Raw genomic sequence first — 23,051 nt, forward strand, 5'->3', positions numbered from 1 at the left:
GACCTTTCCCTGAATGTTTAGAAAACCAAATGACCATCGTTAACAAAATTAATGGGGGAAGTAAAGGTTTTAGGGAAGAAGCTACTGAACAGTGCAGCAATGCACTGCACTCCATTTACTGATGTGTAGAATTGAAAAGTTCCAACGCAACACAGGAATCTGGCCAATGCAGCTGTCTCAGTGCCTCCTTCTCACCTGCTGCTGACAGCCAGGGAGATATTCTCACAGGAACCATCATCTACATAAGAATTACAAATTCTTTTTGCACCCACAATTTATATGTAAGATTTTGCCAAGTGAGTTTTTGCATACAGATTTTATGCAAATTAATTCAACACCTGTGGTTGGGATTATGTAAAACTATTCACAATTGGAAGCATGAGGGGTTGTGGTTGAATGGTTGCAGTGCTCAGGGTGCCCTAAAAGAGAGAGAAGGTACTCACAGCAGGGCCAGGGGGTCCAACTCTTCCAGCAGCGCCAGGGAAACCAGTAGCACCCTAAACACAAGAGCATCCACAGGTGAGATTACCAACACCCCAGAAGCAGAACCCCACAAAACCTCAACTCCCTTACAGATTAAAAGACCCACAAGTAATATCTATTTATACACACATATCTGAATTGATCCAACAGTGTTTTTTAAAAGAAACTAATACAGTGACCTAGGACATCCATTCACACATGATCAGAAGGCCACTTATTTCTAACAAGGGTCATTTGAAAGAAAATGGATATATTTTAGGGATATGAACCAGAGGAATCCCTACTAGAATGCTAGTCAGGATTGCTATGAAATAAAGGAGCTCTCGGCCGTTGCTATTCAGCCTACTACAATTACTCCACTGCGTCCTTCCTCAGTCTGCATTAATGCAGAGAGCAGCTGTGCAACAGTGTTCGGGATCTTGTATCAGTTCACAGAAAGATACTCACAGGAGGACCAGCAGCTCCACGAGCACCTTTGGGACCAGTAGCACCAACGGGACCCTGGCAGAATAAAACAAATCCAATTGCAATGACAGGTTAATACACACATGCACTGACATCCATGTGAACATGTTTACCTATCTGTTAACCAGACTTCCTAGAAATCTGTCTGCTGGAAATTGTGATATTCGCCTCCAGTTTGCTTCTTTCTACTTCAGTCTTATATCTTGAGCCTACATTGTACAAGGTCACACCTATATTGACAACTTTATTAATCAGTTATGTTCACACAACTGCCAATAGTCAGACAGGATTATAATTGCTGGTGGAAAATAATTAATCATCACTTCATTATGAGTTAATTTGTAAAAATGAGCGAATATGAAAACAATCCAATTGATATCAGCACTTCAGTCTAAATAGAATATGCCAAAAATAATCTAGATTGCAAGCACAAAGAAACTTTCACCTTGACATCTTATGTTTGTTACTACTTTATAAGAGAATGCTTTCAGTCACGTAGCTGACAGGTGAAAAGGGTGCACAAGTGTAATCCTGGGAGCTGAGGTCTCTCTCAATGTAGCTGAGCTTTGTGAATGGGGAGAGGGACAGCTCAGGGAATTGCCCCAGAGAGGGTGGACACTTACCTGAGGTCCAGGAGCACCAGTAGGGCCAGCAGGGCCAGGAGCACCAGCATCACCCTTAGCACCACTATCACCAGGCTCTCCCTTGGCACCAGGCTGGCCATCAGCACCCTGTAGGCAAGAGGGTGAGAAAGTGTCAGCAAACATGTGAGGCTGAGCTGGAGTAATGTGCCTTGGAAGATCACTAGAGCTAAATCAATAAAAACAATAAAGTCAATAAAGCTATCAGAGCAATCAATCCTATTCTGCATTTCTTTTTGAAATCTCCACTCCTGATAAAATCCCACTTTCGGGATAAAATCGCCTTTGGCGTGCTTTTTAAAGCAAGCAGCACTCTCAGTCTCTCTCACGTTTTCAACTAGTCCTGCACTGCTCTAGCAGGAGTAAATAACGTCTATAAAAATACTGTCATCGTCCACAGAACAACAGACTCCAACAGTCTGTTGCTTACAATATCGTGGTTTTCAGGAATAAAGCACAGTTAAAAACTGAAGGGCTGTTTTGCCAAAAAAAAGCCCAAACACTAGAAGCCACAATTGGGTCACCTTTGCTGCCTTCTCAAAATAATTCTGCCTTTCTTAACAGGTGGGAAGTAAAATTAGAGCACTGGAACCATAGAGCAACTACTGTAGCTCACCCAGCGACGCAACAATTCAGAAAGTTAAAAAATTTAACTTAAATTGGAATTAGGTTCATTTAGATTTAATTTCAGTAAAAACTGTATTCTAGGCTCAATCGGTGTTAACAAGTGGTCAGTATACTCACAGGAGGTCCAGCGAATCCAGCAGGTCCGGGGGCACCAGTCTCACCACGCTCGCCCTGGAGAGGGGGGAGGAGGAGAGGATGGGGTTACTCTAGTGTATTGCTGGACAGGGCAAGGCCCAAGGGTCAGGGTCACTATTGGGCCACGGAGAACTGAACATGGGCAGGGTAATGCTGAAGGGCACTACTGTGATCTGCATGCATAAAGGATATGCTGCTTCATTTTGTATAATGCCATGGGAAAAGCAGCCAGTTCTACTGAGTCTGCTTAGGATTCTACTGAATCTATGAAGTGAAGGGGCTGAAGTCCTCTTGCAAACCTTTAGCAATCTGCTGCATCTACCTTGTGGATGTAACATGGAAGCCTACGAGGACCAGCACTGGTTTCATTTTACTGTCCCCGCACTGAGCTTGCAGGGGAAAGTGCTGGCTGTTTCAGTGTGGTCACCAATGGACACAGCCACGCTAGTGAGATACTTACAGGGGCACCACGGGCGCCAGAGGGTCCAGCAGGGCCAGGAGCACCACCCTCACCCTAGACACGGGACAAAAAGGGAGAGAGATCAGAGAGACAAGTCAAGAGAGCTCATGGCTCCCACTACCCTTCTAATCTCTAGTGGAAGTCATAGTGGAACTGCATTCATATTAGTTTCTTAAAAGCACAAGCAGCTCCAAAAATAGAGTTTCTGTTCTATGTAGCTCAATTTATAATCTTTTTTAAAGACCAGAAGTAAACCTATTTCAACATCATGGGATTTTTTTCATGTGCTAAGGCAAGGATCCTATGTTTTTAGACCATTAAATTATATAAGCACTATAACACTATAATAATGCTGACCTACAACTTCAGCCATGTCTTGTACCTCTTTTTCCAGACACTAGACTACTAGACCCTGCCTGGTTAAAACACAAATGCTGTCGCAGTACACCTTCTACTTCCTTTTCCCAGTTTTTTGTTCTTTTCCTTTGGACCTTACCTTGTCACCTTGAGCTCCAGGAGGACCAGGGGGTCCAATGGGACCAGCCATACCACGGATGCCATCCTTGCCAGGGGCACCATCAGCACCCTTGGGACCACCATCACCCTGTGAAAGAAGAGTGCATCATTCCTGCTGTTCAGACACACAAAGCCCTCAGCTCCTGTGTTACGGCCAGTAGAGGAGAAAGGCTGGGGTAGTGGTGGGGAGTGTTGAACCTGCTCATGAGGATTCTGTTACGAAAAGGGTCGCAGGACTCTGCTTTCAAAGACTATGCAGGCAGGTTTGTTTTCTGGTTTAATAGCATGTTGCTATTGCTTCTACCCATCTCCGTGGAAGTATAAAATGGAAAAACTGACATTTGTAATGAAGAGAAATCAAACAATACTGGATTTATTGATGGAGCAGTATGGATTTTTGAAAGGTGAGGGAGGGAGGTTTATAGAATCACGGATCTCTCATCTATGATAGATCCTTGTCTCTCTGTACAATATGAAGAAATCCCTTCAATTGCAAGATGCCAGAATTCTTTTTAAGATAAGAAGGCTACATTATCCACAGGTGTATCCCTAATTCCTTGTCTGTATACTTGCTATACATGTCTATCATGGAAAAGGAAAACATAGACAGGGAATACTTGTTCGGACCACCAAACCCCTTTTAAACAGCCTGGGGAAGAGGTCAGGGCACTCCCCTCTCTCGCCTGAGGCCCCCTGGCTCACCTATTGAACCCAGCAGGTAACACACCCTGCCTGGGTCACTTCACAGCAATGTTATGCTGTCCTGTTTTCAGAATTTAGCTCTTGCATCTGTTCAAGACAGGAGAGCCAGGAATTCTGGTTGGGAGTCTTGTCAAGGACCCTCTAAATGATGGATACTATCACAGCAGGTACTTACTCTGTCACCCTTCAGGCCTGGGAGACCAGCAGCACCACGCTCACCGGGCATTCCCTGCAGACCAGGGGGTCCCTGAGCACCAGGGGCACCTGGGGCACCAGCATCACCCTGTAGACGGAGAGGGAAGGGAAGGTAATTAACACACAGTCCTGCAACAGCAATCACTGCATACAGCAGTATCACACAAGGCAGGGTGGCCCATGATGTCATGTAATATTTTGACCCTAGAACAAGTACACACCATGCTCAAGCGTATAGGTTTATTCTTATTCATTTAACTTGGCTATTTTATGGAAGTATCGAGTTTACATGTTTCACAGATGATGATGCATAAGAACCATAATGTGGTTTTCTAGGGTGGTGTAAAGTTTTTCAGCATGGTCACAACTGGGCCATCCAGCCTCTAATTACTCGCTTGGTTCTATTTCTGTATTCCTCTGCTTTCCACTGGGATCAAGCAGCAGGTGGATCTACAGCTTGTCTTTCGCCACCCATCACTACCTATACCATTGCAATGGCTGGCTGTGTGCATTACTCCTTGTTGAAGCTGAGCTATTTTGTTGACCCCAAATGTGTGTCACAAGTTTTAATGGATCTGAATTGTTCTGCGTTGCGCATTGAGCAATAAACAAAGGCCACTGTAGGAACTCAGTGAAATAACATGAAAGGCGTGACACGTGCTTGTACAGACTGCTTTGTTGGAGATGCCCTGTTCTCTGCGCACAGGATGTGGCAGTAGTGTGAGATGCACTACATTGCAACGTGCACAACACTGAAAATGTGGTCATGCTGAAGAGACGGGAGTGTGGCACTGGGGCACAGAAATGGCCCTTGATTCCCAGTCCTCACCTTGGCACCATCGTTACCAGGAGAGCCAGGAGAGCCACGGGGGCCAGAAGGTCCAGCAGGTCCAACACCACCACGCTCACCAGGGAAACCTCTCTCGCCCTGGGGTGGGAAGCAGAAGGGAAAGACAGGGCATTAGCGACGGGACGCCCGGGACAGGGCCGAAAGAGGAACATGACCTACAGTAGTTTAAATGATGGGATACTCACTCTGGATCCAGAGGGACCGGGAGCACCAGCCTCACCAGGAGCACCCTGTTTGAAGGAAGAGATGAGCAAATTTAGGATCTGTATCCCTTTCTAAATAAACACCAAATGAGTTATGATATCTATAGTAATGATATACCAGTGCTGAGGCACCTATATTAATAACGTTCTCTAATCAGGCTACTGTAAATGTAGATCTACATATATACCTACTGTGCATGCTGCAGTTTAATTTCTACTAGTGTGGATTATTGTAGGATATGTCATGGTGCCAAAGACGTCCATGTCATATTTCTGTCAAGAGGTATAGAAGTAAGCAAGGAGAGAAAGAATTGCACACTACCATATTAAGCCCGATAGTATTTTATTCTGTTTATACATCTAAACCTTTGTTGACTACATTGCTGACTACACCTTCAGCATCTTGAAACCTCCCAGTAAGGAGGCAATGCAAGATGACACTCTGTATAGGTACAATTCTCTGACTGAAAGAAGATTTGAGATTTCTATTCTGGTCATATCTCTGCCACTGCATTTCACAAATCCAGGATATTGTGATCAAATTAATGTGTTTCCTTTTTTTCAGATGCACCCTGCTAGGGTGAGCTGGCACAGTACAATTACATAGGAATTTTGATAATAAAACATGCTTTTTTAGAGAGGAAATATTACTTCCACAGAGGACTGGATACAGTACTTTTAGTAGGAGCTTTTTCTAGCTAATATGGAGGAGAAAGTGAGAAAATGCAAGGGCAATATAACAAAGATGCAGTATCAGTAGGAAGGTGCCTGGGCACTGCAGTGCTTACCTGTTCACCAGCCTTGCCAGGCTCACCAGTGGCACCTTGGGGTCCAGGCAGACCCTGTATGAGGAAAACAATACAACTGTTTAATACATCAGGTCCTAGACAAAACGCCGGGACTGAACAGGGACTTGGAAAATTCCCATAAGTGAGGAGGACTTACCTGGAATCCAGGAGGACCAGAGGGCCCTTGCTCACCTCTCTCACCAGCGGGACCCTGAAATGTGAAAAGAAATCTGGCTTAATAAGGTCCATCGGTCCATCGATGGATACCATCGGTACGCGGTAACGGGGTGCGTGTTCCTTTCAGAGCGAGCTATCCCCTTCATCTAACACAGCTGTCTGCAGGACTGCTGCACAGTTAATGCCAACAGAGGCCAAAAATGGACTCTGCTGCCTTTGAATGTCTGAAGTCAATCTGTGTTTCTCCGAAGGTGTATCCTTACAGGACTTCTTTATTAAGGCAGTAAAGACTTACAGCATATAAGGGCCGCATCTCTCCCAGCCCTGATCAATGGGGTGCAAAGTATGCTGAATTTGGATAAGTCAGTTCATGGGACACTCTGTTAAATGTTTGATAATGTTATATTTTTTTTTTCTGTATGGGAAATAAGTTGTACTCACAGCAGGGCCAGGAGCACCGGGGGCACCAGCATCACCATCTTTGCCAGGAGCACCCTAGAGGAAAACAAATGGCACAATAATAGTCAGGTTCTATTGTAAATGTAAAATTAATCTAATTAATTGTGTTTCATTAGGAAGCTACAGTTGTGTTTTTAAGCAAGGCTTCAAAGTACTCGTTGTTACTTGAAAGGGTTCTGCTGTAGACCTGACTAGGCCTTATTTTCTCAGCTGTTGCCATGGATACCCAAAGGGCTGTGCAGGCCTTTACCTGGGCCTACCTTCTGGCTGACACAGTAAAACCCTGAATCTCACTATCCAGGGATGAAGAACTGAAAACAATCTGAATACAGAACTGGAAAAGGGTTACTTACAACTGCACCAGGAGGACCAGCAACACCTCTCTCACCGGGCTTGCCAGCTTCACCCTAGAAAAGGGAAGGAAATATTTCATCTTCCAGTGGCCAAAATATAAACCGGCGACACGAGCTCAAAAAAGTCACATTAATGGTCTTCAAGCAGCCTTAAATTTATTGAGAAATTTTACAAAACCATGCAAATGAACTTTCAAAGGGTGTCACTTCTGACCAGTCTTGTGATAAAGAGAAGATTTTCTGAATCTTTCATTGATTTTGTAGATCTGCTGTACGTTTTCTGCTTGCAAAATGAAAATGGCTTCTCCCACAAGCGGGACTATTAGCTTGTTTAATGGCTGAAGACTCCTGATTGTGTGTACCAGCATGAGGGCTATTCACTCTGCCCTGAGAATTCAGTTTCATCTTATGGTTTAACACATCACCGTTCCCCCAACAATATTTTCCTAACAGCCTGATTTTTCTCAGCAGCACCCCAAAACCCACTGCAACCCTAGAAAGAGGTGGCACTCACAGCAGCACCCTTGGGTCCGGGGAATCCCATAACACCAGGCTGACCTCTAGCACCAGAAGGTCCAGGGGGGCCGGGGCGACCATCTTGACCAGCAGGACCCTGTGGGGGAGGAGGGGGGGGGAATTAAAGGCTTAAGAACCTCTGCTATTGTATCAGCACTCATGTAACACTAATGATGATCACTATGAGAACTTTTAGTTTACTTTCCGCTGCCTATGCTATAGGATTATGGTTTATCTGAAAAGAACATACTGGACAATGCAATGCAATCCTTTGCATTTTCTATATCTATTATAAAGATCCAACATGCAGTAAAATACATTTTTTAATTTTAAAATAATTTAAATTATCCAATAGATCCTAATAATTCCCACATCTGTATGTAGACTAGTCCTCATGAAGTATAATGAAATTTGAAAAGTCTTTTTAGGTCCATCTTGGTTTTTTCCCTGTTGAATCTTTTTTGCATTCAGCCTGAAGCTATAACTAGCCTAGTCATCGGAGCTATGCAGATTGTTTCACTAAATCCCTCTCTATTGCACCTTCTTTCTGACTTCTTTTTCTTACCACAGCACAACTACTTTAGCTTGCTGATTATCTCACTTTTTTTTAACATTGATTTTGTCTTTTTGGCCTGTGGTGGGGACCAAGCAGTCCTACAATACTTACAGCAGGACCAGTCTTGCCATCGGGACCAGGGCTGCCAGGGCTACCAGTCAGACCCTAGAACAAGAGAGAAAACCACATTTCAGCCAGTGCACCCAACAGGCTTCCCACAGGGCTGGTCCATTTCCATGGAGGCCTCCGCAAATAAGCAAGGCAGTCTTGCGGTTCAGCATGTTCCACACAAACAAACACGGCCATGGTTTTCTAATGTGCAGGTGCTTCACTTTTGCAGCATGCTCTGAGAAGGGGGTATATCTTGGTCAAATTCACAACCCGGGAGAATTCTCCTGTAGGTGAGACTCTATCCAGACTGTGCACAATGAGAAAACAGATGCACTGCTCCTCCTACAAATAATATTTTTGGTAAGCAGGCCACAGGCTCAATCTGTGACCTGTACTTAAGTGCATGCCCAGAGGAGGAGGTACTCATATACTATATTATGTGCACCACTTAAAAAGACTTAGAGGCTGTCATGTCCAGTTTTATTGCATGAGCATGCAAAATTACATGTATTTGCCAAGCATACCGACAGGCATACTGTACTCACCTTAGCGCCAGGCATACCAGGCTCACCGGGACGGCCAGCTTCACCAGTTGATCCCTTAGCTCCAGCAGGGCCAGGGGCTCCACGCTCACCAGGGGCACCCTGTGTAGGGACAAAGAGTCCAGAGATGAGTCCTGCGCAGTTCCTAACCTCTCACTGCACTGTGGACTGAACGAGGCATCCTGTCGTTCAGGACCATGGACAGCGCAGTAACGCACTACGCATATGCAATGCTGTTAGTTCACTATAAGAATGCTAAAGAACGCTTTATGTAGCAGAGCCAGTCTGCCTAGTATAATTACACTGCATTATTTTTAGTTTAAATTGCTTACCATTGCAGTATAGGAAATAAAATGTAACAAGTTTATGAAAGTGGTAATGCTGCATTAAATATAGATCTAGCTAAAATGTATAATAATTGCGCATACATTTTTGTTTAACCTTTTAAGCTACAAATTCACCGGCAAGTTAATAAATTCACAAAGGTACTTATGTATTGGTTTTGGATTACACAGTGTGTTTGAAACACTTACTCATCTTCATCAGTTCTATTAGTACAGCAGCTATATCTGCTTGTCAGCAGGTTTCGCGATCCGACGGTAACTAGCATCAGTATCTCATCATGCGAGCTGAGGATATCAGTCTGCTCACCTTGGGACCAGCAGCACCATCAGCACCGGGGAAACCACGGCCTCCGGGGGCACCCTGCATGGGGGGGCAACAAATCATTAGGCACCCACCACCACAAACCGCCTTAACAAACAACAACCTACAACTAACCGCTCAAATCACTGTGAGTCTTGTTTTGCCTTGTGTTCTGGTGACTTTGGCCTGTTATTTGAGCCTAACATTGTACTCATAATGACAAGGGGGAGGCCGACTACTCAAAGGCACCCTTGGGGGTCTGGAAAGCTATAATTCACAATTTTGTGCTGCCTTGCAATTCTACAATATTTCATAGCAAGCCAGTTAGTAGCACTGCTATAAACTTTTATCCTTAATAGTCTTTCTCTACATAAACATGAACCAGTTCAATCTGCTTTAATTCCTCGTTGATTGCTGTGCCAAATCCCCTAAATCAGTGCACTAATCTAGATGGAGAGATGCACTTACTAGGGGAAACAACTGGTTCAAATTTCATTTGCATGTTCTGCATCACAAATGAATACATTTCATTCCATGTAAATTGGGGTAATATATATATATATGCACTGCATAAAGCAGACGGTTAATTTTATGTAAAAGCAGTCCGTTGTATTAAAGTTGTCAAGTTCCAAGGCCAAGGGTCAGGGTCATGGCCTTCTGGAACGGTGACCTGGATCTCAGTGACAGTGGGCAGGGAGAGGGAGACAGCTGGTCAGACATGGAGAGACAGAGGGTCAGACGTACACGCTCGCCAGCAGGTCCAGGGGGTCCAGCACCACCGGGCTCACCACGGGCGCCTCTCTTTCCTTCCTCACCAGCAGGGCCAGGGGGTCCCTGGACTCCGACGGGACCCTGGGCACAGAAACACAGAGGTCAGGTCCAAGGTGGAAACACACCGACAAGGATTAGTAAAAACAGGTCAGCGCAGGGGAAGACCCTTCCGCTGGAGAAGTTCAGTTGCTTAAATTGATTAAATTCATCGCTGGGCATTGCTGCTATATCGGGGCCTTCTGTAAACTGATTTGAAATGGATGTCTGTGGCTGTTCATGTGCATCTGCTTATTAGTGACCAAAAACGAAGCTGATCATTGACCTATAAAAAGAAGTTAAGCATGCTTTAACCTTCACCAAGAAGGTTTTAGGCTAGCATCCGGGGCAGAAGCAGTGTGGAATCGGAGAAACTGCTGATGCTAATGCAGGCACACCATTTCCATGTCCTTAAGAGCATTATCTACCTTTGTATCTTGGACTTTCCAGAAAAATTGCAGCTTTTCCAAACTGGCTACAAGGTGCTGCAGTGATTCTGCTGTCCAGCATGCATGAGCAGTGTGTGGACGTGGTGACTGGCCTGTGCCATGCAGTTCAGATTAAACAGTGTAAGAGAAGAAACAGAAAAGCATTTACTTACAGGTTCGCCTTTAGCTCCGGGCTCACCCTTGGATCCAGGAGCACCCATGTCACCCTAGAGAGAGAAAACAAGTGAAGAAGAAGAGGGTCAGTTTTTTTTTGAGAGGGCTGAGATCCCTTTTTATGTACCTATCACAAATCGCCACTGAATATTTATAACATACTCCTGTGCTAATGCACAGTTTCCTTTTATGCTTCCATCATCAAAGCTTGCAGAGTTATACGTCAGTCCCTTTGGCCATTGGAAAGAAAACAAGTAAAATGTCTGCCATTCCTCTTTTGCAAAAAAGCTGAATTTTCAGCACAAGAAGCTATGCATTATTACATGTTAAAACATCGTGGTTCTGATCATTACTGCCTTATTACTAAGAAAGGCTAATTTTAATTCTGAGTGTCACAGACTTGTTAGATGTCATCAGGCTTAGCTCAGTCATGTGACTTCCTGCTCCACAGACACAATGCTGGCCAATATGGTGGAGTCTGGTACGCAGGCTCGGACTGGGTCCTTGTGGTGACTACAGGGATGTGCCTCTCCCTTAGGGAAGTGAATCTAAATTGTAGGGGCCCCTAGAGGTGGCAGTAGACTAGTTATTGCTTGCAGCCTTTTGAACACCTCTTTTACCGTAGATGTAGGGGGCCTGACCAATGTCCCACAATCTCTGTGGACTGCTTTCTGTGAGGAGTGGAGACGGAGTGCAGTCTCACTCCCACGGTTTTTATCTTGGATTTGGGTGGAAGGGCACAGAGCAAACTACCTCTTAGCTGCCCATTTCCCATAATCCTCTGGCCGCAGCCACTCTGAAAGCAGGTGAGGTCGTGCCTGTGATAATGGCGACTTACGTTGTTGCCCTTGGCACCAGGAGCACCGGCTGGGCCCTGAGGTCCGGGGGGTCCACGGGGTCCAGGGAAGCCAGGGGCACCAGCAATACCGGGAGCGCCCTGCAGGAGGATGCATAAGAGGAGTTAGATCTCCAGGGCACGCGAAAATAAACATGCTTAAAGGTATGTTGATGCATTTTCTTATATTTATCATCGTATCAGTCATACTTACAGGGCCGCCTTTAGCACCGGGAGCACCATCAGAACCAGGGTTTCCCTAGAGAAGAAAAGGAAAAGTGTTATAGCTCCTGAAGAAGGCTGGCAGACTCGTGTGCATGGGCTGCAGGGCGTCTGTGATGGGCATACTCACAGCAGGGCCGGCAGCGCCAGCAGGTCCAGGAGCACCAGGCTCACCACGGGCTCCCTGAGGTCCTTCAGCGCCACGAGCTCCCTGAGCACCAGCCTCTCCCTGTGGTGGGAAAGAGAATTGCAATCAGCTCCAGTCCAGGCCCAGACAGCACTTTCTTAAACCCCCCGCAGACGTCAGGGCCTGCCGAAACTGGCCTTGTGATTTCTTTTATCTCAAAAACAAACCCCCATGAAATTAATCCAATCGATTAAATTGAATTCCCACAAGTTTTCTCATAAAATAAGAAGTTATGTTTTTATCTTCTTCTGCAAATACTTCCTGTTTTGCAGTTCAAATGTCTGAATAGTAAAAGAGTGATCAATTCTGCACACAATATAGGCAGTGTGGTAAAGATGCCAGTCGCTCCTGCCTCATTTTCCTTGCTCATACAGATTATATTGTATGCAGCTACAGATCATGTATTTGGATACTCAGGTGACAAATGATATTATCATCAGTGACAGGTGATTTATATCTGAAACCTAGAATTCAAAACTAAAAAATAGTAAGAAATCTAACTGAATTATTTGGCTATGACCCCTGACCCATCCAACCCAATTTAACAGTCTCAGCAGAACAGGTGCCACAGGTTTGCTGCCACACATATCTGCTGTCATTCATTAACAGCAGGCCTAAATGTGCATTTTGAAAGTAAAGTAAAGTGGAATATAATAACAACCGGTTCCTTTCCCAAAGACCACTTGGAGAAACACACATATGGTGAGGTGATCCTCCTTATTCATTGTCCTATAATCTTACAGGTAAAGATTGGATCTCTTGGGCCGGTCTGCACGGCCCCATGCTGTCCTTATCAAGCGGCTATGAATCGGAGGGCTCCTCTCCCCCTGTGTGGATCATGTGCAGAGGGTGCAGTTTCTTACCTTAGCTCCAGGGCCACCGGGGAATCCAGGGGGACCAGCAGGGCCAGTAGGTCCCTAAGACACAAAGAAGAGGAACATTAACCCAGTCAAACAACAGCCATTATCAATATGATAATACTTGGAGGTAATCAGGCAGAGCTCCTGCACAAGCTGCTGTACAGCAGTAGTACATGTGCCATGTTCTCCTGAGAGAAAAACTGTGTTTTGCTGTATGTGTCTGTAGCTATATGTGTATGTTCTTAGCACAAGCTTTAAATGGACACTGGGACTAAGATGCTTATTATTCCTAGGGCCACTGCCTTGCACAAGGCCTATAAAGGCTACAGAGTTTACTGTTGTTTTATTCTCCGATTTGATACTTACAGGAGGTCCAGCAGCACCAGCAGCACCATCGTTACCGCGAGCACCCTGTAAGGCAACACAAAAGGACGGGCGATCAGTTTGGGAATTAGGTGATGGATAGAGGATTTGCAGCAGCTGAGTCTGGCTATGACAACTACTGCAGCCTTCTGCTGCGGGTGGCTCTGAATGTGGCCATTAAGCCCTAAAACTAGGCTAAATAATAATTCTGACTCCAGTATTATTCATTCAAATTTGGAACCACCTTTTTTTACAAGGTGCCAGATACGTCTTGAAATGCATAAAATGAATTACACAAATAGGGAAGATATTGCATGTAGGACTCTTGTCCTGATGTTTTTTTTTTGTAGGAACCTGCAAGTTGAAGCACATGGAGGAGCTGACAGAGGAAGATGAAGGACTGATAGAGGAAGATGGGGGGCTGGGGGAGCTGGTTCAGACATGTGGCTGCATGTGGAAGGCTGCATAGCTCCACAGTTTGGTTAATCCTAGAGCGGAGGTGGGTGCTGTAGGGTACATGATGGCAGTAGAGGGAGATGGGCTAGTGAGGCCACAGCAGTGACTCCTGGGAAGGCAGGGTGAGAGCCTCAGACAATGACAGTAGGGAGAAAGTAGAGAGAAACTGAAGTAAGGGAACAGGGATATCCATCAGTTCTGACCAAGCTCTGGCCACCCTGGCTGGCCTGAGATCGACCAAGCTGAGCCCAAGGATACTGGGTTCAGCCAGTGCCCCGGATGTGGCCAGAGATGGGGTGGTGGGGAGCCCCGAATGAATGGGCAGTGAGGTCAGAAGTGAGCCCGGGGGGAGTAGGGAGAGTGAATGAGGAGGAAGGGAGTAAATGAAGGGGTTACTTACAGCGGGGCCAGGAGGTCCAGGGCGGCCTCTCTCACCAGGCAGACCACGAGGGCCCTGTGACGGACAGAGAGAGAGAAAATCAGAAAGATTCCTGGAAAATCACATCCACTGCTGTAATACAGAATGGCTGTTGTGTTACCAAATAAGTCCCAATGAAGGCCCTGTGAACAAGCCCTATTCCATGATTCTCAGATTCAAGCATCAAAAACTATGTGCTTGTCAATATCTTATCAATGTCAAGCAATGAAATTAGCCATCGGAAAAACATTCACTCATTCTTATAACAACAAAATCACTACACAGAGCCAATATTTAACAGAAGATGTTGTATGCAAGGGAATGACTTTTTAAAAGTTAATAATTGTAGAGTACCACAATGTCAGCGCTGCTCACCGACACCAGATGTTCCACTCTAAAAAGCCTGGCTGTCACGGGCAGCAGCTGCTCAGTACAGCTGCACCAGCCTTGGCATTTGAATTGCTCTACACTGAACTGGCCCAGGGCTGCACGGAGGTGCAGTGGTTAGCGTTGCTACCTCGTAGTGCTGGGGCCCTGGGTTTGAGTCCCGGGCTGCTGTCTGCGTGAAGTCTGTGTTTGTGTGGGTTTCCTCTGGGTGCTCTGGTTTCCTCCCACAGTCCGAAGACATGGTGATATGCGACTTCTAGGTGGGTTGGCCTGCCTGTGTTTGTGTCTGTGTGTGGGCCCTTCGTATAATGGACTGGCTTCTTTTCTGTTTTTTTTTATCTACTGCCAAGCCAACGGACAATGTAAATGGCATTCGATATTAAAATATAAAAAAACAGCTTCAGCCCGCTTGACCGCGCCCCGGTGATCGAGAGAGAGAGGCTCACCATTGCGCCAGGGGTTCCGTTCTCACCAGGTGCACCAGGCTCGCCCTAGGGAGGAAGACACAGCCAGGGTCAGCGTTGCTCCGCAACATCATCGGCTGCAAAGCCGAGGCTTTCTCAGAGGAGCCGGACGTCCGCTACCTACCTTGGGACCAGCGGGACCAGAGTCACCCTTAGCACCATCTAGACCGCTGAAACCCTAGATGGGAGGACAGAAAGAGAGAGGTGGGAATCAGAGAGGGTTGAAACGTCCTTTTGGGGATCTGTCCTGGTACAAATTTCAGATGGGGGGGGGGAAAAGAGGCCAGCTGGAAAAATGGCTGATCTTACTCTGTGTCCCTTGATGCCGGGGAGTCCGGGGGTTCCTGGGAATCCACGTGCGCCCTAAATAAGAAAAGAGACAGGGGTACTGTCAAACCTGCCTGGTCACATTCGCAGTGCTCTGCATTGCCACTTCAGGTTCACCGCAGGTAAATCGGTTCACACAACAAAAACAGATTTGATCTTTATCCCAAAATTTCTGCTTGCTGTAAATCTGCTTCTCTTCTTCTTTATATCAGCCATCATTTGCTGCCTGTTGCTTCTGCAGCTATTACAGCACAAATATGAAATCTGGTTCTTTGTTTTCTTCTGTTAGGCAGGACTTCATTATTCTACAACTCATGCAGTTGCCATTCCCATAACGTTCGGATGGCAAGTGATTTTCACTGAGAGTTCGGCAGAGCCCAGCTCAGGTAGGACAGGTCGGTCATTAGAACAGGATCTCACCTGAGGGCCGGAAGGACCACGCTCACCGGGACGGCCGGGCTTGCCAGATTCACCCTGTGCAAGAGAGGAAGGAGGAGGACAGGAAGGTGAGACCGGGCAGAAAGAACTGGAGAACACAGGCAAGATGCTGACGGGGCAACAGCAGTGAGTGAGCTAAGCACGGCTGCTGTCTTTCAGAGTTTTGAAATCCTTAGGTTTCCTGAAGGATGTTCTGAGAACATAAAACGTGTTTCTTGCAACCTCACGCCCATCAATCTGTAAGCCAATATATGGGCAAACGGGTTGGTTGGGTGGGTTGGAATCTCTGACCCCCTGAAGTCTTACTGTGCTTCACTGATTTGAATTAATGGGATTAGCTTCTGCCTTTAAATGAGGTGAAAGAGAGAATACCAGCATGTGAACCCCCCCCACAGGCCTCAGCAGCAGTGATACTGCTGAAACCCTGAACATCCCTGCGCCCTGTACAGCTCTGCAGCTGATGTGTGTCAAATAAGGTACTGATGGCCTCAAAGAGCACTGAATGATTTACAGTCAGGCCCAGAGTCTGAAGATGACCTAGATGTAGCAGCACTAACCGTGCACTAGTGAAGAAGGCAAGCTGATCGTGTGCCTGTGAGTCTGCATGGCTGTCTGCAGGCTAAGAATCTGCAAGTCAAGTGTTGAAATGCTTTCAGACACTTACATCATCTCCGTTCTTTCCAGGGGGGCCAGGGGGACCTCGAGGACCCATAGGACCCTAGTGAAGAAAAATACAACACAACACACTGAATGCATGGAAACCCAACACAAATACCATAAATGTGTGCAAAGGGCATTCAAAGCAAAGTAAGGGGATTGCAATGTGGTGACGTGGGAAACTTTGGCTATCATTTCTCTTCCAAGTGCTACAAGTGACCTCAACTGAAGCAGCCTTGCCAGGGGTCTGCTGGGAACAGATCTAACACCAACAAGTCTGTCCATCATGCATATAGCTTCATCATACTGACACATGTGTGCAGAGAGAAATAAACCAAGTGGGTCTCATTTCTATTTAAAAAGAGACCCAGACTTCATATTGCTTCTCGGGGTAATGCAGAGAAGGTGCATTTGAGGAAAGAGAAATTGACTTAATTTATAGGGAGTATAGAAGCTGGCGATCTAGGAGAAGCAGTGTGGTTCACACAGGCTACCAGGGAAAAAACACCCTGATCTGATACTTACAGCTGCACCAGGCTCGCCAGGCTCACCAGGGGGTCCAGTGAATCCTTGAGGGCCCTAGAGGATCACAGAAGAAAAGCAAGTGGATTAGTCCAGGCAAGCTACACGTCGGACATGTCATGGAGTAAGAATGGTGTCCTGCACCATATAGAATATCTGCAGCGATAACATGAGGTCAGTGTACCAGCCAATTCAAGAAGCACAGAAGTCTGCTATGCATACTTTAGCAGATGCAGCTGTGAAACCCTTCATTCTTACAACTCATTAGGTGAATTGTGTATTGATTTGCATTCTGTAAAATGCCATTTTATTGTCCTAAATAGAGCCTTTTCATTTAGCGAACAACAAGTGGTCAATGTTCATCCATTAACAATGGCAGAAACTGCCCAGCATAAGACAGGTAGCCAGTTTCATCAATCAAGTTTGAATGAATTGCTCTAAGGCCTTTTAGGCCATGACATGGCAAAGCAGATATCCTGGGTGACAGTGCTTGTGCTCATTTCAAAGTAACTGATGAATGAACCAAAGCTGGACTTACAGAAGCTCCAGGGGGACCAGGTGGACCACGGGGACCCATGGGACCCTATTGGGCAGGAAGAAACAAGGAGAAGGTGAGCAAAGTTGGTTCAGCAACAAGTATCAACACTCTTCTTCTAAAACTAGACCGATCTAACCATTATGAGTAAACTACTGTTCCTTTATAATACAGAATGATAAAAAGAAGCATATTGTGGGCCTTGAGTTAGTTTGTTGTATTAACTTAGAAGAAATATATATTTTTCATGTCCATGATTTCAGAATCCCAGTTCTGGTGATATCACCCATTTCGAATACAGTGTCAGGCTCCCAAAAGACAAGAAACTCTTCCACCTCGAAGCTCAGCTCCCCCTGTTCAGGCCTAATGGCCAGAACCTGGGAATTCAGGGATCAGAAGCTCCCTTTTCTGGGCTACTGGGATGGGCTGTTCCCCCCTAGTCGGCAAGTACGTGCGGTCGGTCTGCCACGGAAGGAGAGGAAAGAGAGGGCAATGTCCGTACCATTGGGCCAGGAACAGCCATTCCGCCGCCAGATTTCTCATCGTAGCCACCAGCCATTTGAGGAGAAAAGTTCTGCAAAGGAAAACAAGAAGAAGGGGTCAGTCAGGGGTCACAGGTTGGCAAAGTTCTTCTTTGAAGGGCTCTCTCCATCTGTGAGAGGCAACAGGCCACGAATGGAACCAGATTACTGGTGGAACATCCTTGATTGCACAAACAGCTAGGCAGAGTTAATCCTTGACATGCATTATCCTACACTGACCTAAAGTCCTGGTTTTTTAGGCCTTACGTACAACACAGAAGGTCCAGCAGAGCAGGTGTGCCCCCAGCTAAGACCACTGCTTGTGCACAAGCTCGGTGGATAGCTTGTCCCTCACCAGCACTGCAAAGGCTCTTTCCTACACTAGGAAGTCACGGGCCCAGCCCAGAAAATCATCCGGGAGCCTCTTGGACTCTGCAGGATGATCCACAGGCAGGGCGGCCTGATGGGTCTCAGGAGGAAGGTGACCCTCTCCCAGAGCACTTCTGGCTCAGAGAAGGATGGGGACAACGGGGGGGGGGGGGGGGGGGGTTTCCAAAGTCCGGTTTCTCCATACTCACTCCGCCAAGGCCAGGAGGTCCAGGTGGGCCGGGGGGTCCGGGGAGACCAGGCTGGCCGGGAATGCCATCGTTGCCAGGGGGGCCAGGGAGTCCCTGCAGGAAAGACAGGGGGACAGGTGTCATGAGCATCATGGGAGAAGAGCAGTGGACAGTCCCCGTGGCACGACTGAAGCACAGCGTCACTGCCGTGCTGTATCACTCTCCACTAGCTCCAGCTTCCCACCCGAAAGCAAGCCAATACAATACACAGCCAATAATAAGGATCTCACTACTGGAGCCATCCTGACATCCTGCTCTGAAGTGTCATTCATTTAAAAAAACAGGGAATGTCAGGGCCATGTCTCTTAAGGAGCAAACTGTGGACAAGGTGTCCACCAAATCACCTGGGCTTTGTATCAGGGGAAAACAAGGACCAGAGCCCCAGAGAACACTAAAACTAGACTGAAACATTTTCTGTGCCTTAGACTGGTTTATATTCTTTACATTTTTTATACATTGTTTTTTCTCAAATTCATAAGTATTACTACTGGAGCTTCTTTTCAAAGGCACTGATGCTGTACTACAGCCAGTAGGAGTACAGCATTAAAACACCATTACTTAATTGACTGTTAGCGGCTGTTATTAATACTGTATAGTATTAGCATTTATAGCCGTGCTGAATTAAATGCCCTTTTGGAGACTTGCTTTGCTGTGGCCTGCCTGTAATAAGAGACCTGTGGCAGAGAAGGGGAGGGTTTGCAAAACATTACACACTGCCACATGCTTTGTTAAATGCAAAAAAAAGATATAAGAACAGTCACAGCAACTAGTAACAACCCTTACTAAAGGTTATGCTTAAAATTGCAAAAGGGCATTTTAATCAAAAGCTCCAAAACTATTGAAAAGGTAAAGTGCCGGCACAGACAGATTTGAGAAATTCATGCCCCCCCCAGTTCTGACGAAGCTGTGCTGCCGTCCTGCTGGACAAATGCATCAACTACATCTTCTTGGCTAATCCCCCCACCCCCTCCTGTCCTGCAGCTCAGCGCCACCACTCTGAGCAAGCACTCCTCCAGCGGGGTGCACTCTCCAGGGTGAAGAGAGGTACAGCCGAGAAAGCTCAGGCTCTCCTGAAACACGTAAAGTCACCGAACATCTGCCCACCGGAGAAGGTGCAAACACACCAACTGGCCAGCAGAGCCAGCAGGGGCTCAATGAGGACCGGAGCAACCTACCCTGTCTCCTTTGGGTCCACGATCTCCTTTGGGTCCCTGGAAGAGGAGACAGAAGAAGACAGGATCAGCGGACTGCCCAAGAACTCACACGCCGGCCCAGCCTTCAAACGCACTCTCGAGCCGCAGACACGTCCGCGGCCCTACATCTCGCTCATCGCACTTTCCAATTGTAAATTAAACATTCAGATAATCCACCAGCGTGCAAAATCACAAGGTTTATGCCTTTGTTCTTTTCCGGCATTATTATTAAAACCACTTGTGTAAACCAAGAAAGAATGAGTCTGTCGTACGCGTCTATTATAGCAACAGACGCTAAGCACATGATATACTGTGTAATTATGTATTTGTATAATTCCTGTCAATAAAAAACGAACATTAAGAATAGTAGTAATTGCACGTACCTCAGCCGCAGGTTCTTGAGACACTGCAAAGGAAATAAAACAGTATTTAAAGTACTGTAATGTAATGTATTTAATGTAAGCAAAAAAAAAACCTTCACTAACTACACGTTATAAACAGCCTGACAGGGAATGCAGGGTGAAGCCTCTCGGAACCGGCCCGGCCAGTCGCTGACAGGACTGGACCTCGACAGCGGCCGGCGGGGGGTTCCGGTTCCGTTCACACCAGACGCGGTGGGAAAGCGGGCGGGTGGAAAGAGTTCATGGGGCCGAAGCGGCCGGGTGCGGCTCATCACATCCCTCCCGCTACTTAGCGGCGAGTTTGTGTTCGACGTCACTTCCGGCCCTCGAGCGGGCTGAGCGAGCTGAGCGCGGCTCCCCGCGCCCCTGCCCCTCGCGCCCGCAGTTCGACCCTGCGGCCGACAGCTCGAGAGAGACCGCGGCGAAAGGGAAGGAAAACAGCAGAAGAAGAAGACAAAAAGGGGGGGAATGGGAATGGGGGAATAAAGATGTCAATGTACCCTCGCCATCCGGGCAGATGGGGCAGCACTCGCCGAAGGGAATTTCTGGATTGGGGCAGTCCGATGTGTCCTCGCAGATCACCTCGTCGCACATGACGGTGCCGCTGTCGCACACGCAGATCTGGCAGGGCTCAGGTTTCCACACATCTTTATCGTTATACAACTGACCGTCCAACGTACAGCTGCCGGCTGCGCCTGCGAGAGGAGCGACAAGCACACTTAGCGCGCGCGCGCCACTGCCGCGGCCGGCGGCCCGTCGGGGATTACGTCATAAGAATGAGAATGACGTAAGCGAATCCGTGCTTTTGGCACTGAGGTTGACTGGGAGGTCTGTGGCCCCTGTGGCGCTTGTGAATAACATAACACGGTGCGGATGATGAAGCAGACGCTACGCAGACACTTGAAAACCGATTGCAGATAAACTCAAAATCCTGAAAACTATCGACCTGTTAGTGTGAAGTTTCAACTGATTATGTGTATGTAAGGTGCATACACGTTTTGTATAGGCTAACGTTTCAAAGTCTTATCTTGTGAACTAAAAACAGCCATGCGTGCCGGTTTTGTCGAAATGATCCCGGTAAGCCTGTCAGCGTAAAATGCGGTTAAAAAATCTAAACATGTACCATGAATTGCGCCAATAATGGTATGCGTTGATAAAAAAAAAAACTTTTGAGGTGATAATCTATGAACTCTGTGTTTCTTTATATCCTAAAAAAGTCATTTAACCGCTGGAGTATAATAATCATTTAGTAAACCAAACGGATTTTGAAGTGGCAGATGACTGAATTAAAAAAAATCGCTGTAATAAATTAAAAACCAAGATTGCAGTTCCAAGAACTTTCCGCCAGGGGGCGCTACACGCCAGTTTAATCTCCACCTAAGAGCTATGGAGTTCAAGCGCAAGAAAGCTGATTCCACGTCCTACTGCGGTTTGGTTCAGAACTTAAAATAATTGAATACAGTTGTCTTGGCAGACACGTCTTTGTTTTCACGGGCTCTTAGTAATTTTCCTCTCACACTGTCTTAAAAAAATAAATATCCGGGCAGTACTCAGAGCCTCAGAGCTGGGGCAGTTTCCAGCTGCTCCCGCTAAGAGGCGCTATAGGACAGTGGACTAAAACCTGGAGCCAAACACCCTAGTCCTCAAAAGTTTTGGATGAAGTGATGTCTAGACTATTCGGCTTCAAAGACGTTTACTTTACCAATTCCTTTATAAATATGAAAGACCTTTCTGGTTTGATTTCAAGGACTGGTCTTAAAATTAATTTCCATTCTGCAATAGGCTTTTTTTCAGAAATACGGACTCAGCAATGACGGAGATGATGCTACCCCGAACGGTAACTGAATAACGGGACTTTGCAAGCGCTATGTCAAGAAGTTTGGGGGGGGGGGAAATATTTCTGTAAATATTTTCTTTTTTTACTTTTAGATTGATATACTGGCTATACATATATATTGGCCCATTTTGGCTTCTGAGGGGGGCAGTTCTCGGTGCAGCCTCTTGAAAGGGTTTGTTCACACCCTCTGGCGAGAACGGATCCCAGTTCTGATTAAATTGTTTCTCCCATAGGATTTTGTTTTTACATCTGTCATCATGGGAGGCGGCCCCGGCTATTTACACTAAAGATATCTGAAAGCTCACGGCCGCTGCCAAGAAGGCATTGAACTCTTTACACAGAACTATGAAGATCAAAAAAGACATAACACGATTAAAGCAACAGGTCAGGAGTCCCTCTCCTCTTGTACCTGCAACGTTTAAGACCAATATGCAGCCACACAACCCAGGTTCAAACCATTTTTGTGCAAAGCTCTTCTTCAGCCGTTCTTTCTTAAAACTTCCCCCCTCCCCCGTTTCGGAACATGAAGTATTTAAATATTTTGGTACTTACGGTCGTCCTCGCCTTGACCCTGTGCCAGAAGTACTGTTGCTGCGAGCAACAGCGCTAACCGAATATCCACAAAGCTGAACATGTCTAAATATTAGACATGTAGACTCTTTGAGGCAAGGGGAATCCTGTTTTTAGACTCCAGTCATACAATGGAGGGTCCGGTCTTTGTATCTCCAATCCAGACCCCAGCAGAAACTCCCTACTGCCTAAACTAACGAATTAGCCCAGCTTTTATACTCAAGAAAGAAGGGAGGTGCTGAATTTTCCACATTAACTTCTGCATGTTCAAGTTGAGAAGTCCCTCCTTTCTCCCGGACAGGGGGGCCGTCCGATAAGTTTTTTTTTACCCCAAAATCCCAAGCAGCTTCATATTTTTTTTGCAAAAAAAAAAAGTAGGGGTAGCAAGAGACGAAACCCCTCCCTTTC

The 23,051-nt window shown here is 46.4% G+C and overlaps 1 protein-coding gene across 1 annotated transcript in view; it reads right to left on the reverse strand.

Moving 5' to 3' along the window:
* col1a1b (collagen, type I, alpha 1b) overlaps positions 1 to 22,833 on the reverse strand; it is a 30,694-nt gene extending 7,861 nt beyond the window's left edge. The window contains exons 1-38 of the mRNA XM_088906515.1: positions 22,626 to 22,833; positions 20,737 to 20,931; positions 20,219 to 20,241; positions 19,818 to 19,853; positions 18,604 to 18,696; positions 18,007 to 18,078; positions 17,508 to 17,552; positions 16,973 to 17,026; positions 16,455 to 16,508; positions 15,773 to 15,826; positions 15,335 to 15,388; positions 15,150 to 15,203; positions 15,008 to 15,052; positions 14,157 to 14,210; positions 13,304 to 13,348; positions 12,941 to 12,994; positions 12,021 to 12,119; positions 11,883 to 11,927; positions 11,672 to 11,770; positions 10,833 to 10,886; positions 10,169 to 10,276; positions 9,431 to 9,484; positions 8,783 to 8,881; positions 8,238 to 8,291; positions 7,569 to 7,667; positions 7,055 to 7,108; positions 6,684 to 6,737; positions 6,223 to 6,276; positions 6,066 to 6,119; positions 5,260 to 5,304; positions 5,054 to 5,152; positions 4,205 to 4,312; positions 3,308 to 3,415; positions 2,812 to 2,865; positions 2,334 to 2,387; positions 1,572 to 1,679; positions 931 to 984; positions 444 to 497 (exon numbers count right to left, since the gene is read on the reverse strand). Of these exons, the coding sequence (XP_088762641.1) occupies positions 444 to 497; positions 931 to 984; positions 1,572 to 1,679; positions 2,334 to 2,387; positions 2,812 to 2,865; positions 3,308 to 3,415; positions 4,205 to 4,312; positions 5,054 to 5,152; positions 5,260 to 5,304; positions 6,066 to 6,119; positions 6,223 to 6,276; positions 6,684 to 6,737; positions 7,055 to 7,108; positions 7,569 to 7,667; positions 8,238 to 8,291; positions 8,783 to 8,881; positions 9,431 to 9,484; positions 10,169 to 10,276; positions 10,833 to 10,886; positions 11,672 to 11,770; positions 11,883 to 11,927; positions 12,021 to 12,119; positions 12,941 to 12,994; positions 13,304 to 13,348; positions 14,157 to 14,210; positions 15,008 to 15,052; positions 15,150 to 15,203; positions 15,335 to 15,388; positions 15,773 to 15,826; positions 16,455 to 16,508; positions 16,973 to 17,026; positions 17,508 to 17,552; positions 18,007 to 18,078; positions 18,604 to 18,696; positions 19,818 to 19,853; positions 20,219 to 20,241; positions 20,737 to 20,931; positions 22,626 to 22,707 (2,625 nt within the window). The 5' untranslated portion in view covers positions 22,708 to 22,833. The remainder of the gene's footprint in view (positions 1 to 443; positions 498 to 930; positions 985 to 1,571; positions 1,680 to 2,333; positions 2,388 to 2,811; positions 2,866 to 3,307; positions 3,416 to 4,204; positions 4,313 to 5,053; positions 5,153 to 5,259; positions 5,305 to 6,065; positions 6,120 to 6,222; positions 6,277 to 6,683; positions 6,738 to 7,054; positions 7,109 to 7,568; positions 7,668 to 8,237; positions 8,292 to 8,782; positions 8,882 to 9,430; positions 9,485 to 10,168; positions 10,277 to 10,832; positions 10,887 to 11,671; positions 11,771 to 11,882; positions 11,928 to 12,020; positions 12,120 to 12,940; positions 12,995 to 13,303; positions 13,349 to 14,156; positions 14,211 to 15,007; positions 15,053 to 15,149; positions 15,204 to 15,334; positions 15,389 to 15,772; positions 15,827 to 16,454; positions 16,509 to 16,972; positions 17,027 to 17,507; positions 17,553 to 18,006; positions 18,079 to 18,603; positions 18,697 to 19,817; positions 19,854 to 20,218; positions 20,242 to 20,736; positions 20,932 to 22,625) is intronic.
* Between the last annotated feature and the right edge of the window lie 218 nt (positions 22,834 to 23,051).

This window comes from Atractosteus spatula, chromosome 26 (genome assembly GCF_055471065.1).
Source record: "Atractosteus spatula isolate fAtrSpa1 chromosome 26, fAtrSpa1.hap1, whole genome shotgun sequence".
In the NCBI taxonomy this organism is placed as follows: Eukaryota; Metazoa; Chordata; class Actinopteri; order Semionotiformes; family Lepisosteidae; genus Atractosteus; species Atractosteus spatula.